Source organism: Polypterus senegalus, chromosome 18 (genome assembly GCF_016835505.1).
Source record: "Polypterus senegalus isolate Bchr_013 chromosome 18, ASM1683550v1, whole genome shotgun sequence".
Taxonomy (NCBI): Eukaryota; Metazoa; Chordata; class Cladistia; order Polypteriformes; family Polypteridae; genus Polypterus; species Polypterus senegalus.
Window position 1 is genome coordinate 34,882,752 of NC_053171.1, and position 20,983 is coordinate 34,903,734.

The following is a 20,983-nucleotide window of genomic DNA, read 5'->3' on the forward strand; positions in this document are numbered from 1 at the left end:
TTTTCAAATACACAATAATTCCTAACCCTGTAGTAGTACTATTCAGAGAAATTATTGATAAGATTTCATTGCTTAGTAAACTATATGCTTAGTAAACTGTTGCAGCATATTACCACGTTCTTTCAAAAATAATGAATCTTTTTCAAAATAGCGGTGATCGGAGGAGATTTTTTTAAATTTAATTTTAGCCAGTGTTTTTTAAAAGCAAACTGTACTCTATATTGCTGTGACTCTTCATTTAATTGCCTTTAATTCATTTCAAAAGACTTTTTTACCGGTGTGACTCATATTTTCTAAGTATATTTAATAAATCAAATAATGTAAATGTTAAGAGTTTTGTCAAAATAATTATGGTTAAAGTAAATTATCTATAATAAATTGTTTATTCTTACCCACACATATAACCACTTATTTTTTTTTTTCTTTTTTTGACTCTTTGTCAGTTGTCACTTATGTCTGTTCACTAACTTTCTCAGCCTTGTATCTTGGAAAATAATTACATTCATTCAGCTAATCATTTTTTATGTTATGAAGCACCTTACACAACAAGTACTATCACATGGCATAGTACAAAATCAGAATGGGCTAGCTGGAGCACAGGAGTAGATTTGCTAACATTTAGTAGAGGTGAGAATAGTCCCAGAAACCATGACACCATATTATCCCAATACTTGGATCACAATTTGATAATACTGTCACTTTTATGTTTTGCAATATAGTAAGCACTAGCAAAATACCCGCGCTTCACAGCGGAGAAGTAGTGTGTTAAAGAAGTTATGAAAAAGAAAAGGAAACATTTTAAAAATAACGTAACATGATTGTCAATGTAATTGTTTTGTGACTGTTATGAGTGTTGCTGTCATCAAGGATTTGATTATCATTATTTCTTTCAATCAGGTTTGTATTTAGAGGATGTGTTGTGTTCAAGTTATATTCCGTGTTTGTCAACCGTTGTAAAGATAACAGGTTTCATTCATCGAAGTGTTCACTACCCAAATCGGAACATGTGAATCTAAGATGTTTAACGGGCATTCCCGGTATTAAGTTGTGGATTTGCCTGCGAATATTTAGCGGTAGCGTGTCTATGAACTTAATTTAACCTTTCCCAGTCCTGCAAAGTCAGTTCACGTGAGCCGCTCGGAGTACATGCATCAAAGCTTCTCAGCTGTGCTTGTGCTATCTCTTGCGATGTCCACGGCTTTATTTAATGTTAGCTCAGACCCGGCACTTAAAAGTTTCTCTCGCACTTTTGCTGAGTTTGCGCCAAACACTATATTATCCCTGACCATCTTATCTTCGTTTGCATAAGCACAGTCCTTCACCAGCAATTTTAACTCCGCTACAAAGTGCTGAAAAGTCTTGTTTATACCCTGCGTCCTCTCATTAAACTTGTATCTCGCGAATGTCGTATTCATCTTAGGCATGACAAACGCCAGCGGCAGTGTGTCTATGAACCTTATTTAAAGTTAAGCTTTACACCCTGCTTTCCTATTCGTTTGCATAAGTACAGTCCTTCACCAGCAATTTTAACTCTGTTACAGCAATTGTAACTCTGTTACAAAGTGATCAAAAGTCTCGTTTATACCCTGCGTCTTCTCATTAAACTTGTATCTCGCGAATATCGTATTCGTCATTGGCATGAACCTAATTTAAACTTTAGGTTTACACTGTGCTTTGTTTCCACAGTAGCTGCACTTATGAATATGCTTGTATGCGTCGCTCACTTCATATTCTTTTGCTGTCTTCTCAATTGTGTAATGTGTTTTTTGAACAGGTTTCATTCATCGAAGTGATCACTACCCAAATCGGTACTCGTGAATCTAAGATGTTTAACAGGCATTCCCGGTATTAAGTTGTGGATTTGCTTGCGAATATTTAACGGTAGCATGTCTATTAACTTAATTTAACCTTTCCCAGTCCTGCAAAGGCAGTTCATGTGAGCCTCTCGGAGTACATGCATCGAAGCTTCTCAGTCAGTCAGTGAGTGAGTGAATGAATGAAGTGAGTATGAGTGGGTGAGTGGTATGCATAACTTAAAAAGTGACATCAGTATGAGGATTATAAATCCTGCATGTTTCATATTTGACTCTTCACTGCAGCATTGTGAAAACCAAAAGGATCTTAAATCTTAAATCTGAAAGTTGACAGAGCACTTGTTATAGAAATATCTATAGTAGTATAAGTGTTTGTAGTATTTTATGTGTTGGAATGAAAACAGCAATTCACTTACTAATTGGGGTACGAAATGGATTGGATTTCATCTTGTTATGCACATACTAGTTAGTAAAATGTGTTGATTTTTTTTCTCCTAAAGATGGTGAACCACAAAGTTCAATACTACTGCAGAGTTTTACATACCTGAACATAGCACAAAAATGGAAAAGTAAAGATACTTTTCATCAGAATATTGGTGATATATCATGATAAAAATATTGCCATTATTGAATTTTACAAATTATTTTTACCCTGTCCTTCACATTTAGGTGGCACTGCATTGCCCACATCAGTATGGCAAGAATAAAGAGTAATTTATATATGTGGGGAAAAAAGCAGGGGGGTTATCTAAAAAATTGTGTTTTAACTGAAATTTGAATGGTGTGACTGAAACTGTCTGTACAGACCTATGGGGAAATTTCCAAAGTGTTCTGTCCACAAATGTGAATGACCATAGCCAGTGATGTGTGCAGATTACAAAAATGTAGTGATAAGATTCTAGGTGTGTAACTGGTTTATAAAGGATAACCAGCAATTACAGGTTTTCTAGAATGCTGGACTTTAATCTTTTTGAGATTATGTTTATGATTTTGGATCAAACAAAAAGTGATTGTAATTGAGCTACTTGAAAAAGTGATAGTGTTGTTCCATTTTTGCCTCAGACAGGACTTAGAGCAATGTTTCTGAACTACTGTAACATGTTCATTGTTCAGGAAAACCAACAGAAAGGAAAGGGAACCTTTCTGGGCAAATCATATCCTGATTTCCTTGTATTTAGGACAAGTGAATCAGAGGAAAAATACAGCCTTGCAATGACTGTTTTGCCTTTCTTCTGAGGTGTGAATGGCCTGGCCATATCCTTTTAGACATGTATGGCTATTGCTTTATATAGACAAAGGGCAGAGTTAACTGAACATGTCCAGGGTTAGAATTAGTTTTTCAAAATAGTTCACTTTACTCAGAAAGTGGGCCATGTTTCTAGTGTACTGAGAAGCCCTCTCTATTTTTATGCTATTAGTCTAGTTCTGTGGGCTGTTGGCTGTGTCATTCTTTGTGCTATATCATGAGTTTATTTCTGATACTTGCTCCTTTAATTTTATCCCTCCATTCCTCAAATGTTCCCTAATTTAATTTTTTTTAATTATGTGATTGCCATCTTTTTCTCTCTTTAAATTGTCAACACAAGTTAAGTATTTTTCTATTTCCAGGTCATTTTATTCATCATAATTTTCAGACCTTTCATTTTAAATTTCCGCTTTAGCTGTATTTTCCTCTTATCTTACAGGTTTATGTGTGCCCAGATGCCAAACCAGGTACTCCAAAGCATCAGTGTGATTGACACACCTGGTATCCTCTCTGGGGAGAAGCAGCGTATTAGCCGAGGTGAGCTCTTGCTTATTTCAAATTGCAGGATAGGGCTTCTCTTGACCAGCTGATGTATGTTATGTAGTTATGATATCAGGAATATCTATTCAGATGGGGGGTGAGGAGTGTCCACTTCTGTCATTTGGTCTACTTGAAGCTTGACGAGATAGTGAAAATACATGGAGTCGTCCCTGTTGAATGCAGGAGAACGGAGTGAGTGTTTAACTTTCAATATGTACTGGGGAAATTGGTAAAGGATGAGAAATACAGTGTATTCCTGACTAAATGATTCGGCCTAAGTTTATATTAATGTCCCATGATGAACTTCCATGCAGTCAACCTATTCACTCACTATTGTGTATATGAACCATATGGTGCGACATTACAGAATAGCACATTGGCATATATGAGTCCTCAGACATACACAGCTTTATGTAAATTTTAGAAACACATATTCCACTTAAAGTGTGCAGGTGCCCATATACTCAAAAATGCATAGCTACTAGCACGCATGGAAGCAATCAGACAAGAATGTATGAAAGAAACCAGAATTGCAGGTTTTTAAATTTATTTACTTTTAAATTTAGCATTACTTTTTGACCTAAGACTATAGTTCTTAAATATTATTTTGCATATTGTGCAGTTAATTTTTTGATATTACAGCAGACATTTTCTGGGAAAAAAAGCAACTTTTTTCTAATAGACTTTCTGTTAAAGTGTGTAAAGCAAGCTTATACTTGAAATGGCTAGAAACTGCAATGTGGTACCACTGGGAGTACCAGAACCATTTGTCGTTCTTTTGGCTACTCCTGTTTGGGGTCACCACAGTGGATCATCTTTTTCCATATTTTCCTGTCCTCTGCATCTTGCTCTGCCCCACCCACTGCCTGCATGTCCTGTTTCTCACCACAAAAATTAACCTCTTCTTAGGCCTTCACCTTGCCTGGCAGCTCTATCCCTAGCACCCTTCTCCCTATATACCCAGCATCTCTCCTCTGCACATGTCCAAACCAACACAACCTCACTTCTCTGACTTTGTGTCCAAACCGTCCAACCTGAGCTGACCATCTAATGTTCTCCTTCCAAATCCTTTCCATCCTCATCACACCCAATGCAAATATTAAGATCTTTAACTCTGCCAACATCAGCTCTGTCTCCGTTTTTTTTGTCAACGCCACCATCTCAAACACATATAACATAGCTGGTCTCACTACTGTCTTCTACATCATCCCTTTCACTCTTGCTGGTACCAGTCTGTCACAAATCACTCCTGACACTCTTCTCCACCCACTCCATCCTGCCTGCACTGTCGTCTTCACCTCTCTTCCACATTCCCCATTACTCTGTACTGTTGATCCCAAGTATTTAAATTCATCCATCTTTGCCAATTCTACTGCCTGCCTCCTCACCATTCCACGGACCTCCCTCTCATTTACACACATGTATTCTGTGTATTCTTCTAATCTTATCTGTCAACCTGTCCATCACTATTACAAATAAAAAAGGGCTAAGAGCCAATCACTGATGTAGTCCCACCTCAACCTCAAATTCATCCGTCACTTCTACTGCAGACCTCACCTCTGTTACACTTCCCTCGAACATATCCTGTACCCCTCTTACATACTTCTCTGCCACTCCCGACTTCCTTATACAATACCACAACTCCTCTCTAGGCACACTGTTGCATGCTTTCTCTAAGTCCACAAACACACAATGCAACTCCTTCTGACCTTCTCTACACTTCTCCATCAACACCCTCAGAGCAAACATTGCCTCTCTAGTGCTCTTTCCTGGCATGAAACTATACTGCTGCTCACTAATCATCACCTCCCTTCTTATCCTAGCTTCCACTACTCTGTCCCATAACTTCATGCTATGGCTCATCAATTTTATCCCTCTGTAGATACAACAGTTTTGCACATCGCCCATATTCTTAAAAATCGTCACCAGTACACTTCTCAAGCATCCTCTCACCTCCAAGATTCCAGTAAGCAATCTGGTTAAAAACTCCACTGCCATCTCTCCTAAACACCTCCATGCTTCCACAGGTATGTCATCTGGACCAAAGGCCTTTCCATTCTTTGTCCTCTTCATAGCTGTCCTTACTTCCTCCCTGCTAATCCATGGCACTTCCTGTTTCACTATCTCTACATCATCCAACCTTCTCTCTCTCATTCTCTTCATTCATCAGCCTCTCAAAGTATTCTTTCCATCTGCTCAACACACTCTGCTCTCTTGCGAGTACATTTCCATCATTATCCTTTATCACTTTAACCTGCTGCTTATCTTTCCCAGCTTGGTGCCTCTGCCTAGCCAATTGGTACAAGTCCTTTTATCCGTCCTTAGTGTCCAACCTCCCGTACAACTCGTCTTTTAGCATTCACCATCTCTTTCTTCACCTTATGCCTTATCTCATTGTGCTCCTGTATAACTCTTACAATGAGTATTTTAGGTTTGTCAGAATTCATTTACATGTCTTTAGCTAAAACGGGTTTGACTTACTGCCGGCAATGCGGACCAAGCTCTGACACCGGATGTACAGTGTACCGAACAGCCCTTATCAGGGGGTCCAGTACCCCATACTCCCGGAGCACCCACCACAGGATTCCCTGAGGGACACAGTCGAAAGCCTTTTCCAAGACCACAAAACACATGTAGACTGGTTGGGCAAACTCCCATGCACCCTCCAGGACCCTGCTAAGGGTGTAGAGCTGGTCCAATGTTCTGCGACCAGGATGAAAACCACACTGTTCCTCCTGAATCCGAGGTTCGACTATCTGATGGACCCTCCTCTCCAGGAACCCCGAATATACTTTTCCAGGGAGGCTGAGGAGTGTGATCCCTCTGTAGTTAGGGGAGTCCCCAGGCTCTGCTTCCTCATAGGAAGGCATGTTAGTGGGATTGAGGAGGTATTCAAAGTACTCCCCCCACCGACCCACAACGTTCCAAGTCATGGTCAGCAGCGCACCATCCTCACTATATAGAATGTTGACACTGCACTGCTTTCCCCTCCCGAGACGCCAGATGGTGGACCAGAATCTCCTCAAAGCCGTCCGAAAGTCATTCTCCATGGCCTCCCCAAACTCCTTCCTTGCCAGAGTTTTTGCCTCGGCAGCCACTGAAGTCGCATACCGCTTGGCCTGCCGGTACCTATCAGCTGCCTCCAGAGTCCCACAGGACAAAAGGGTCCTGTAGGACAACTCCTTCAGCTTGACGGCATCCCTCACCGCTGGTGTCCACCAACGGGTTCGGGCATTACCGCCAGGACAGGCACTGACCACCTTGCAGCCACAGGTCCGGTCAGCCGCCTCAACAATAGAAGCACGGAACATGGCCCATTCGGACTCAATGTCCCCCACCTCCCTCGGGACCTGGTCGAAGTTCTGCCGGAGGTGGGAGTTGAAGCTACTTTAGACAGGGGACTCTGCCAGATGTTCCCAGCAGACCCTCACAGCATGTTTGGGCCTACCAGACCTGACCGGCATCCTCCCCCATCATTCGAAGCCTACTCGCCACCAGGTGATCAGTTGACAGCTCCGCCCCTCTCTTCACCCAAGTGTCCAAGACATGTGGCCACAGGTCTGACGACACGAGCACAAAGTCGATCATCGAACTGAGGCCTAGGGTGTCCTTTTGCCAAGTGCACATATGAACACCCCTATGCTTGAATATGGTGTTCGTTGTGGACAATCCGTGACGAGCACAGAAGTCCAATAACAAAACACCGCTCAAGTTCAGATCGGGGGGGCCATTCCTCCCAATCACGCCCTTCCAGGTCTCCCTGTCATTGCCCCACGTGAGCATTGAAGTCTCCCAGCAGAACGAGGAAGTCCCCATCAGGAGCGCCCTCTAGCACCCCCTCAATGGACTCCAAAAAGGGTGGGTACTCCAAACTGCTGTTCAGTGCATACACACAAACAACAGTTAGGACCCATCCCCCCACCCGAAGGCGGAGGGAGGCTACCCTCTCGTCCACCGGGGTAAACCCCAATGAACAGGCTCCAAGTCGGGGAGCAATAAGTATGCCCACACCCGCTTGGCGTCTCTCACCGGGGGCAACTCCAGAGTGGTAGAGAGTCCAGCCCCTCTCAAGGAGATTGGTTCCAGAGTCCAAGCTGTGTGTCGAGGTGAGCACGACTGTATCTAGCCGGAACCTCTTGACCTCGCGCACCAGTTCAGGCTCCTTCCCCTTCAGAGGTGACATTCCATGTCCCAAGAGCCAGCTTCTGTAGCCGATAATCGGACCGCCAAGGTCCCCGCCTTCAGCCACCACCCAACTCACACTGCACCCGACCTCCTTGGCCCCTCCCATAGGTGCTTTTTGCAGTTGATTGTGTCCTGTTTGCTTCATCAGGCCGTGATCTTCAGCTCTCTCTGGATCGGTTCACAGCTGAGTATGAAGCAGCTAGGATGGGAATCGGCACCTCCAAATCCGAGACCATACTCCTCAGCCGGAAAAGGGTGGAGTGCCCTCTCAGGGTTGGGAGCGAGATCCTGCCCCAAGTGGAAGTCTTGTTCACGAGTGAGGGAAGAATGGAGCGTGAGATCGACAGGTGGATCAGTACGGCATCTGCAGTGATGCAAGCTCTGCATCGGTCTGTCGTAGTGAAAAAGGAGCTGAGCCGTAAGGCAAAGCTCTCAGTTTACCAGTCGATCTACGTTCCTACCCTCACCTATGGTCATTAGCTAATGGGTAGTGACCAAAAGAACGAGATCGCAAATACAAGCGACTGAAATAAGTTTCCTCCACAGGGTGTCTGGGCTTTCCCTTAGAGATAGGGTGAGAAGCTCAGTCATCCGGGAGGGGCTCGGATTAGAGCCGCTGCTCCTCCACATCGAGAGGAGTCAGATATGGTGGCTCGGGCATCTGATCAGAATGCCTCCTGGACGCCTCCCTGGTGAGGTGTTCTAGGAGGAGGCCCCGGGAAAGACCCTGGACACACTGGAGGGACTGTGTCTCCTGGCTGGCCTGGGAACGCCTCAGGATTCCCCCAGAAGAGCTAGAAGTGGTGGCCGGGGAGAGGGATGTCTGGGCAGCTTTGCACAAGCTGCTGACCCCGCGACCCGATCTCGGATAAGCAGAAGAGGATAGATGGATGGTCTTTAGCTAATGCCCTTATCTAACTTTTATCTAAAGGCATTATAAACCACAGTACATTTACAGTAATCCCTCCTCGATCGCGGGGGTTGCATTCCAGACGCCCCCCCACGATAGGTGAAAATCCGAGAAGTAGAAACCATATGTTTGTGTGGTTATTTTTATATATTTTAAGCCCTTATAAACTCTCCCACACTGTTTATAAATATTCCCCGCGGAGTTATACAGCATAATCGCTTTGTATTCTCTTAAATATTAGGTAAGATTCATTGAAATTATGTATATAAACACACTGTTTATATACAGTAAAACCTAAATATTATTTTAAAGATATTGAGTGTCTCCAATATCACATATGTTACAGCCATTACGATAGACAGGCCACCAGCAATAAATACGTACAATGCAAGAAAAATAGTATACAGTAAATGTATGTACAGTGACACTAAACGTACGTACATGTACTAAGTACTGTAAGTAGAAAATTAATTATGGTTACTCACCAACAATGACACGATGACTTGTCCGATAACAATGAGTTTAATTTTACTGCACAACAAAGGAGAGCGTTACAGCTCTTCCAAACGAGCCACTTTAGGCGATTGTGTAGCACTGCCGTTGTTCTTCTTCCGGCAGTCTTCAATCCAAATCCCTAAAGCAGATTCCATCCAGACTACTGCCTTATTACATCCACTTACAACTCGTTTTGCACCCTGGTTAAAAGGACACTGCGGCCGTAGATCTTGTATTCCTTTCCTACTTTTTAAATAAAAGAATTGTAGCCTTCAACAAATCCAAAACATTTACCTTTTCGGCAGTCGTTAACATCTTCCGTTTGCGCTTGGGCACGGCCCCTGAAGCAGTAGCAGATCGTTTTGGAGCCATAATGAAGGGCTTGACTATGCACAAAGATAAACACAAAAGAGCACAACTCTTTACACAGCGAAACACGTTGATGCTGAGTGACCGAGATGAGACTTCCTGGTTAACACTGCATTCAGCAGGCAGGAACTTAACTGCGTGCTCTGATTGGTTAGCTTCTCAGTTCACATTGTCCGCAGAACCCGCGAAGCAGCGAAAAATCTGCGTTATATATTTAGTTATGCTTTCATATAAAATCCGCGATAGAGTTGAAGCCGCGAAAGTCGAAGCGCGATATAGCGAGGGATTACTGTATTACCATACTATTAAGTAATGGCTTTTTGCTAGCAGTCTTTAAGAAATAACTTAATTACAAAACAATATTTTATCTGTATTTGCTTTAATGTTTGAAATATAAACAGCAAGTTCAGTTGTCTCTGTTTTCATTTTACTTCCAAGTAAAAAATGAAGGGAATCTTGGAGGTACAGCAGGATGCTGATAGTGGGGATCTCAACGATGCCCATGTTCCTTTAGAAGAGAACAGGAGGCATTTTCCCCAGGTACAACAGTATAAAGGTTCTCTATTTTCCCATGGTGGTACTTCATTGCTTGCCCATGGTGTTCCTGCCATTTCATAATCTCAGGCCAGTCTTCCCAGATTAACCTTTAAAATTCAGTCACATTTTATAACACATTACATACTACTGTAGGTAATGCGTGGTCCCTTTTCGCCATCTCACTGTTAAACTAAACGACTCCTAATTCCTCCTATCACCATCCTGCACATAACTCTTAGAAAATTCTCAGATTCTTGTAAAATGTCATTGTACAAGATGCGTGTCTTTGTTAACTCCACTTCATTCCTTTCTTTTGTGTAAGTGCATTATACCCGAGTTACATAAAATACATACACATAAAATATGACTAGACTCTGTCCCACTCTACCATCACTTTAAATTAACAGAACTCTTTCCCCCCTCCACCTCTTCTTGCTCTACACTGACTGAACATTCCCTGTCCAGCCTATTCCACACTAGACTGGCAGCCCAGCTCAGCTGTCATTAAGTTGCTGCTTCTCTTCTATCTGAGTTTCAGTGTTATGGCACAGATACACAAACAGCCTTTCCCAAACACCTACCCATTGTCTGTTCTTATATATGATTAGTGGTGTGGATCTGCACAAGTCTCTTTCAGTCTGGCTTATGCCCTCCCAAAAGGAGCCACCCTTTTGGACTATTTTCTACTAGGCATCTTACATCTAAGAAAATAGAAATCTGAGCTTCTTGCCTTTTCACATGCCTGTATTATGTCTTGACATTGTTCTGTTGTCTCTCTTTTATGTCCAATGATAAGTTTTAATGATCGTTTGCTGGTGCATCCCATAGGCTGAAATCCATAAATGAGAAATCCAAATTTTTAATTAAAAGGAATAGGGAGGGGATTTGATTTGTGGGATGCACCCTTTTGGTCCTTACTGGCATTTTGCAGTGAAATGGAAGTGAGTAATAAGGACAAAGCTAGCAATTTAATAAAAGCCCCCTTCCTGGCAGTGGAAAAGAAAGGTTGAGCATTTCTAAAGACTATGATTTTTCTGATTTAGTATTGATAATTTGAAGTGAATACAATTTGTCACTTTTTTATTTGTGTTAACTTGGATTAATCCCTGATGTCCGTGCCTTTAGACATTTACAGGACTTGCTTGTAACTAAATTTCAGAAAGGCGGAGAACCCCTGTATTTGGTGTTTTAATAATATTTATTTATATAGCACATTTTCCTACAATATATGTACTTCAACATTCTTTTCAACAAGTGAAAGAATTACAAAGAGAACAGATCAATAAAATAGGCAATAGAAATAAACAGTGAAAATGGAAGGGTTTCTTAAGGAAGTAAACATAAGCTAAATACTATTAATTACACACATTTGTACAATACAGTATGTCTCTAATTGTAACATGTGGTAAAAGATGGGGTCAAATGGCCAAGGGGGAGAGGAAAATAAAAACTCCAGTTGGAGAAAATAAACCTCAGGGGGTTTCAAGGCCAAAAGATTTCCCAGCCCCTCCTGTGCATTCTGCAATTCATACTGTACATGTAATAAGGTTTTTTTTTTTAAATAATCCAAAATAGATCTGGAAATGTGATCCATCATTATCATAGACAATTTGTTTAATGGAAATATGTGTGTCATGCTATCTTCATTTACTTTTGGGAACCAACCCTCATGAATCAGAAGCAGGATTCTTCCAGCAGGAAGGAAGTGATAAGCTTTTTAAGCACTCAACAGAAAAGAAGGAAATAGTAATTTGTGTTACATCTGCATACTGGCTGCTGACTTTTGGGTTGGGTGCACTTAGTCTGTCTTGGTTATACACTGAAAAAAAAGCTTTCTTTGTATCTCCTTTGTATATCGTGTATGCCTGGTAGGGTGGCCCATTGTCTAATACTTACTGTATATGCACGTTTCCCTAATCCACCCACTCTCATTTTTTTGGTTGTTTATACATATTTGTAAACACACCTAGGCAATCTTTGAATTTTGCCTAAAACATTGAAATTTTTTTTTATTTAAGTTGTAGCGCACTAATGAGAAATGGGTGCTGTGTAAAACATACTTGATGCCACACTGCAGTTTGTTGCAGTAGTGCTGCTTATTGTCATTGTATGCACCCTAGTTAGAAAATGTATTGATTTGTGGTTGAGCCCCCAATACTGCCTTGCTGTTTGACCCTCACCCCCTGAGTAAGTCGTACTGCATCCCAGTGCCTCATTTCCTTTAATATGAACACACAATTTAATTAGATATTTATGTGTGTTGCTTTGTATAATACCATGAGTTTAAACAATTGATACAAAAATTGCAGATTTCAGTGTAGTAATTTATAGGATCATTTTGATTAATCCTACTTTCATCTCACTATTGCAGCCTTTTTTTTTTTTTTTGTTTTTTAACAGATTTATTTAGCTTGGTTGTTTCAAATGCATACATGCATATTAATATGTTGTATGTACTGATTTTTCCCATAACCACTACTTCAAATAAATTGTTAAAAGATTTTAATATACAGTGACATTGTAGCCATATATACCTAAATAGGTAATAATGATTTATAAATATTTTGAAAAACAATTTTTGCTATAATAGATATTGCAGTTCCAAATGGCTGTGTCCATGCTGCTAACTCCTTTATGATGACTAGATAAAACAAAACCATACCTAAATATTATTTCTGTCTTACTTGCTCCATCTCTAACAGTTGTCCTTTTTCACTCTCATTTACTGAGAACCCCAGTTGATTGTAGATAGATCGATACTTTATTAATCCCAAGTCTTCATCATATGTGACGTCAGAGCAACAGGCCGGAAGTCATTCAGCTCACTAGGACATGATACCTTTGGGACAGGGGTGATACAAGATGTTTTCTAAAGCCTTGGGACTCTCCCCTGTTCCAGGCTCAGGTTGAAGATGCTCTGTCCTGTCTGCCATCCTTCTCTGGTTTTTGTGGTTTCCAAATTGTACTTTAAAATCTTTCAAGAGTCAATTATTTCACTTTTTACCATTGATTTATTTGGCTGACGTTATTTTCTGTTGAAGCTCTGGGGGTAGATGCTGGGTCCTTAAAATAAGCAGCTAGTGCTACAGCTTTCCAAATGGTTTACAGTGTCTGTCTGAGATCCAACAAACTCATTTTGGCAGCTATGGATTTTAGAAGAAGCCAGGATTACACTTGCATTTATTTATTATGGTAACTTGTCTGTCTAAACTGCTTGCAATCACAACAGTACAATTTCTTTCATATTCTACAGTGGGTGCACTAGCAGAATATTTCATAAGCTCAGTGTTACTTTATCAGTTCCTTGTGGAAATTAATGCCCACTCAGAGGTAGTGGTGACACTGAGTGATATAAATTTAAGATGAGAAGCAAACCGAGTTGCATTGGAAAAAGTGGGTGGGATCAGGGAATATAGAAAAACCTGACTGGGTCAGTAGCTTTTAAGAGGGTTGATGATTGTGGTTTTGTGTCCACTGTTGTATACAAATGCAGAGGAGACAGGGTGGGAGATAATAACTAGCAAATCATAAGGAGAACGCTTTAAGTGTTGTAAAGGTGACTGTCAATTTTTCCATGGAGTGTCATTGATCATAGGCATCAACAGGTATGCCGAGTTTTGTCTTTAGTTCCACGAGTCAGTGAGTGTTTTGTCCTCAGTAACACAGTGAAAGGCTGTCTTGATAAAATAATAAAGTGACACCTTTCTTCTCTCACCTGATAGCCTGGTCAGATATTAACTTCTTTTCCTTTCCTCAGGTTATGACTTCACCCAGGTGCTGCAGTGGTTTGGTGAAAGAGTGGACCGGATCATCCTGCTTTTCGATGCACATAAATTGGACATCTCAGATGAGTTCTCAGAAGCAATTCGAGCTTTCCGAGGACAAGATGACAAGATCCGTGTTGTTCTTAACAAGGCTGACCAGGTGGACACCCAACAGCTGATGAGAGTCTATGGAGCCCTCATGTGGTCACTAGGGAAAGTGATCAACACTCCAGAAGTGGTTCGGGTCTACTTGGGATCCTTCTGGTCCAAACCCCTCCAGAACACAGAAAACCGCAAGCTGTTTGAGGCTGAAGCACAGGACCTCTTTCGGGACATACAGAGCCTCCCACGCAATGCTGCCCTGCGCAAGCTCAATGACCTCATCAAGCGAGCACGGCTGGCCAAGGTGCATAATGTAGAAGCTAGGGAGAGGTGTAGTCATTGGCGAATTTCAAAAGACAAGTACAAGTGTGTTTGAACTAGGGCTGTCAAATTAACAAAAAAATTAAATTTTGATTATTCAAATTAAAAACAAGTAAACATTTAAATATATTCAAATATAGGTTAATGATTTTGGACATTACATGTAATTTTGTATGTAATTTTTTTTTTTTTTAATATATAATTATGGAAACGGCAACAGCAGAAACAATCACCAACATCAACATAAAGGTACTCTGCCAACAGTTGTTTAAATATAAGAGCCATCAAAATCCTAAGCAGCTACGCCATATAAAAGGGAAGCATCAGCCTTGCCATCTTGTTTTCAGACTAGTACTGATGGTTGGGTGACAAAGTGCTAATCCTGTTGGGCATGAGAGCATTATCTCTCACCCCTGTTAGTCAGCTGTCCCGCACCCTCAATAAAAGTGCTTTCCCTTGAGTTTAACCCCTAGTCTGCTTCTAAGTCCTCACAGCTGTCTTTGTAACAGCAAGACATGTCATAATAAGTTTGTAGCGCGGGACACCAGCTGAGTGCAACAGACACCCAGCAAAATCATTAACAATAATGTAGTGAAGCATGTGTGGACTCATCTGGGAAAGCACTCCTTTGTGACTTCTCGAATTGTCACAGGATCAAGTCAGGGTCCACACAGTGTTTACTTTTGTTCTCCTTTATAGATACAGTAATATTTTAATAAAGGTAGCCTGAATATTTTTAATTGCACCTCATTGTTTTAGGCTGTTATATGTAAATCCAGCAACCACGTAAGGCATAAACTAATTGTGGTACACCACACCAGAAAAGCATGTAGAAAAATTGACCCAATTGCACCTGTAAATCAAAGTGCTAGACAGTGATAAGGCAAAGAAATTGGAAGGGGTCTGGCTATAAATTTTTCTAATTAAAATAACAATCATTGCAAATTATGAAAAGTCTGACCCAAGGATGTGAAGTACAGAAATAAATCTGTATAATACTGCAGCTTTGCATAGTATGCCTAGAGTAATGATGCCAAAATTGGTGCAGGTACAACAAACAGCCATTCTTTTACAATTGAATGTCAGTAATTGCCTTTAAATAAGACCTCTTCCATATAAATTTGAATTATAGTTATGTCCAGTCTGACAGCCCTAGTTTGAGCAGTACTGTACAACTAAATTAAATGTGGAAGATAACTTGGCATCTGCACTGTATTTCATCTCTATGGCACAATGCAGGGGAATGTTTCCACTGGAAGAAATTATTGGTACTAACCCTAGTTGTTATACTGTGAGAATTGGATTGCATGTCTGCTCAGGATTAGGAAACACACTATATTGTCAGAGCAAAGCCATTGGTTTTAATGACAGGTGCATGGTTATTTCCTGTTTGTTTCAGAGCTATGTTTGGTTCAATAGCTCATCAGCCTTTTGCTGACCCCTTGATGCTTATTTTTGAGTAGGACCTCTGTTTATATGTGCTGTCTCCTGCTGCCATTGACCTGTTGACCAGAAACAAAAAACGTTATTGTCACGATATCCGGCAGGAGCATATTAGTGTAAACTAGAACAACTCAAATTCTGTTCTACAAGTGACTACAAGTTTTGGTGTGACTAGTCATTTAATATGAGGCTCCCTTCTGTAATTTACCTTCTTGACTTGGATAACATCTTAAATTATTTCTACACTTTTTATCAAAGCAGACTGAACTTAAGCCCTCTTTACCCAGAATAACACAGTCAGTCAAATCATACAAAACATTGTGCTTCATTAAATATAAATCAAAAAGGAGTTGAATACAAGGAAAACATAGGTACAATTAAAAAAAATAAAGCCTCAATAGTCGGGCATCTCTGAGCCTGCCTGTCTGTTAAGTGCAGGGTGGCTCACCTACATGCCCATTAAAGTAGCACCAAGAATTCTCCTTTTCATAATTCATTTCAACTGTATCACTTTTGACCCTGGTCTTTTAAAGGGGACCCCAGTTTTTCTGTCCTCCTAGCTTTGGACAAAGTCCTTCCTCTATTAAACAGCAAGTCTTTCTAACCTCACACAAGTCCTTCATGACCCCTGTGTTAAATTAGGTTCAGATATCCCGTGCAGTTTCTAGTTTCATGACCCTCTAGTATCCTTGGAGATACTATACACATTGTAGTGCCTACAGTGCAATTGCAGGGCTCACTGTACTCTCACATTGCCATTCCTTGTATGTCATAAATGTTGTTGTTGTTCCTTGTGTGTCATCACAGCCAGTACTCAGTTAGTGCCTTCCTAGATTCTTTCTTTGCTCAGTGCCTTTTGCAAACCCCTTGTCCATCTAGCAATCCATCTTGCTAAAGATTTGTGATTTTCCTTGAGGCGTGAAACATTTGACACAGGCTTTTTAAAGAATTCTTGTTGTTTTACAATTCAACTAAAGGCGTGTCTGTGTGATAAAGAAATACCCAGTTCCTCCATGGGGTTTTTCTTAATCATGTCTTGGTATTAAACACACACTATTTACATTTGTTTAGGTGAAATGTTAACATTTGTATTATAGATACGGAATAGAGTTCTGTGAGCTCAAATGTTAAGTCATATATCAAAAAAAATATCCAGTTTAAGCTGACTGAGAAATCTGAGAGCTGGTTATGTATTTCTATTTGAGTACAGAGGGCTGTTGAGTGCTGAAGGTACTCATTGTGGGTACAGTGACGCCCCTGCTTGTGGATGTTGGTAGTTGTTAATTGGCTTTACATGTCTGCTTTTAAGCTCTGGTTTAGTTTGTCTTCAGTAGTAGTGTAGTTAACCTAGACTTTTCTGTTACAGGTCCATGCCTACATCATCAGCTACCTGAAAAAAGAGATGCCTGCTATGTTTGGTAAAGAAAACAAGAAGAAAGAACTGATTACCAAACTGCCTGAGATCTATATAGCACTCCAGAAGGAGCACCACATCTCACCAGGAGACTTTCCCAATGTCACCAGGATGCAGGTTCTCTACTCAATCTTTCCTAATTCTTACCCCGCTGTATCCCCTTTGATATCTCTGACCCAAGCATGTCTTTACATATATAGTGATCCTGCTGGATGTATTTGTTTCCACAGTACTATGCTCTATGGAAATAAACTGTCAGTTCATTGTAGGGCGTAAGCGGCATCATCAGTGAAACACAGGAACTTCCTTAGACAAAGTTAGCGGATATTCCTCTTGTGTCTAGGAATCTTGCCAGACTAGCCGAAGGAAATTCGTTACGTCTGTACTTTCTAGGCTTTGTCACAAAGATGTTCTTTAATAGGACACTTACACCTATCACACATCATGCACAATTTGTTCCAAATTTTTTCCCATTTTACTTGTTAGCCGTTGCCTGATTTAAAAAGGAGATCAAAATATCTTAATTAACACTGTCTACCTTTTCTTAGGTCCTTAAATATGTTCTGTGTGCAAGGGATTTTTCCTTTGGTGTTTCTCTGAGATGTTTTGCAGCACTTCAGCCAGTCCTACACTGCTTTGGTGGTACATTTGTCCCAGCAATCTGTTGTCTGCTAGGCACTATTATTTTTGTTTAGTCTGTCTTTTTGATTTTTCTTAGTAAATAAGTAAGTAATACTTTGGAAAATTGTCAGAATAGAAGACGGAGGAGTACACACCCTAAAATGCTCAGCGTATATTTCCAGAGTTCCAGAATTGTTCACTGATACTCCCATATTGTCAGAATAAGAGTATTCTGTAGCTTAGTTTCGGGGTATATCACTAGGTGAAATAGTATATTTTTCTTAGTGCCTGAGCGATGAGAGTGGATTTCACCTCTGAAGGGACCACATACAGAAATTCCTAAATGCAATTAACTTTTTTTTTTTAATGAAAAAAATCCCAGCATGGCGAGGATGCTATTTACATATTTTAGTTTGTTATACTTTAAGAGATATTACATTTTTACAGTGTGGCCTATAGCTTGCAAACAGTGTTTTTTTATGTATCTCTTAATCTTCACCTGAACTTAAACCAGTTAAGAATTGAGGGAAAAAAAATCTGCAAGTGTAATTTTTACATTTTTAATATTGAACGTGGATATTGAAAAACCTGTACTATCATGGTCCTACTAATCAACATTATTTATATTAAGTGCCAGAGGATATTGACTCTACATTGTTGTGTGTATTCCAATTACAATTTTTAATATGATCTTTTTGATTGGCATATCAGTACAGAAGCAATTCCATTTTTTTTTACACTGTTGAAGAGAGATTAATCTTGTTGAGGACTATTTATTACTTACACCTCACCCATGCTGTAATTAAAGTGCAACGTGAAGCTCCCGACTCCTTAAACTTCATTTAATATGTCTGGTTTTATGATTAGAGTAGTACTTAAAGACTGAGTGCTTGTTGTCTATTTGAGTGTTGTTTATTCCAGTATATGAAGGAAAGTGTATTCAGGTCTGTTGATTGGCAACAAGGCTTACTACTTTTTTATTTTATTTTTTTTTTTTTTGTAGGTTTGTTTGTGTCCCGGTTCTGCCTATTTCTGTTTGTGTTAGTTCATGTTTTACTGGAAATGTCTGTGACTATAATAAATGTAGTCAGACTGCCACAGTGTGGGTGTTTGCTGTACTGCCTTTTGATGTCGGTTGTATTCTTCTAAGCTTAATTTTCAGAAGTAGAATGATGTTAACATTTTATATACAAAATCAATATCTTCTAACCAGACTTATTTTTTTTGATCTTCCCGATCTACCCTCATCCTTGTGATTTTAAGTAAAAAAAAAAAAGTGTTGTGTAGGTGCAATTGTAGCAGAACACAGCCCAAATTGTTTTCATTCTAGAAAATCAAATTCAGATCAAGCATTTTCCATTCTGTTATATTTAGAGGGTCTGTCCTTATGAATTCTCTCTTTTTCAGTGCACTTTTTTGTTGTTTTTGTACATTTTTTTTTTTTTTTGTGTGTGCACGATCGGTTCGGCGAACATCCACTACACCCGTCAGAACCTTATAGACATCGGTGTACAGAGCCAGACATCTGTTTCGAGTGTTTTTCATCACACTCACAACATCCCAGACAACATAGCGAGACCAGCGGGCTCTCCATGGATTGTTGTCGGGTCTAGGAGACGACGCAGATGGAGAAGGGAAAGAAAGCAGAAGCAGGGCCACAGAGCCGGCGTTATGCTAAGGCTAAAAAAAACCCATACAAGCCCTATACAGAACTTTTTTTTTGCAACTTCTTTGCATCTTTTCGCACCATTTGTTTATTTATTTACTTGTTGTGTTCTACACATGTGTCTGCACTGATGGAGCTGCTTTTAATCTCATTGTACATGTGTATAGTGACAATAAAAGGCATTCTTTTCTATTCTATTCTAGAAACAACAATTTCATACTGTACTCGCCATTTAATTTGACATCTTTGGGCTGCAGGAAGGGAGGAGGAGGAGAATGAAACGGAAGGTGGTTATTGTTTAGAAGGAGCCTTCTTATGCAAATCTTTTCTTTGTAAACTTGTCGAGATGGTGGATTTCGACATGCTGTACATATTAGCGAGACACGAACAGCACTCTCATATTTCCACACAATTTCCATCTTCGTTTCGATTGTGATCGCTTTCTTTACCTTCTCTTCCTTCCTTAGCAATTGTGTGTCTTGCTTGCATGGTCTTAGTGAATTTCTATATATAGGTAAATCACTGCAATGACCGAAATTACATCCACAAACACATGTATCTGGGCTCCGACTGACGCTTACTAATGCTCTCGGTTGTTTGTTTATAATCGCACAAGCGGATACACTTGACCGCATTTGGGTCGTAACACAAAGATGTTGGTTGTAAATCAAAACAAAAAATTTTATTTTAAACTTCCTGATAATTTATTATAAATTTTATTAATAAAATCAACAACTAAAACACTTTTTTGAATAAATTATTTAATTTAAAGTAACGGCATGCAAAGTTACTACTTCATCTGAAAGATGGTGCTGTGGTTTCATCATTAATTACTTCCGTATTCATCGGCAAAACCGACATTGCGCTGGAAATCTTGAATCTGGAATGATACTCGTTGTATAAGCCGACCCCCAAACTCCAAGCCAAAAATCTAGGGCGAAATTCTCGCCTTATATTCCGGAATCTACAGTATATACACACAGCCACAGTGGTGTTAGAAAATATTTTAAAAATTAAAATTGGCACCCTAGCTATACACAGATTACTCAAAACACATCACAATTCCACACTGAAAAACACCTAAGAGTAACAGATTGTAGCAAAGCACTCTGACTGACCTGGTAATTTAACAAATGGCTCCAGCATGTTGACATGGATTCTGATCCTCTCCTCTTAGAGCAGTGCTGCAATGTGAGTGAGTAACGTGACCAGGGGTGGGCTGTGTGTTTTTATTTAGATTTTAAGATATGACATCAAAGTTTGGTATCATCCACTGTATAATAAAAAAACAAGTGTTCCATGTTAAATGTGAAGCAATCTTTTGTAATACTGGAAATCATTTTTCTAATGCAGACTGGCACGTTTTGTTATTTTAATCTTTTCGCTGATCTGGCTGAGATAAACAGTAACTACTGTGGTGGTGCTAGTCGAGGTATTAACATCATCCTGCTCTAGCATTTTTTTTTTTTTTTAAGAAAGAAAAATATTTCTAACTGAGACCAGAAGAGGGAGAGAGATTTCCTTGTTAAATCGGTAGTGATGTCTGGAGGCCAGAG

General features: G+C 40.0%; 1 protein-coding gene across 1 annotated transcript in view; it reads left to right on the plus strand.

Moving 5' to 3' along the window:
* ehd4 (EH-domain containing 4) overlaps window positions 1-20,983 on the plus strand; it is a 61,939-nt gene that overhangs the window by 38,983 nt on the left and 1,973 nt on the right. The window contains exons 3-5 of the mRNA XM_039741355.1: window positions 3,500-3,597; window positions 13,854-14,266; window positions 17,093-17,257. Coding sequence (XP_039597289.1) covers window positions 3,500-3,597; window positions 13,854-14,266; window positions 17,093-17,257 — 676 coding nt within the window. The remainder of the gene's footprint in view (window positions 1-3,499; window positions 3,598-13,853; window positions 14,267-17,092; window positions 17,258-20,983) is intronic.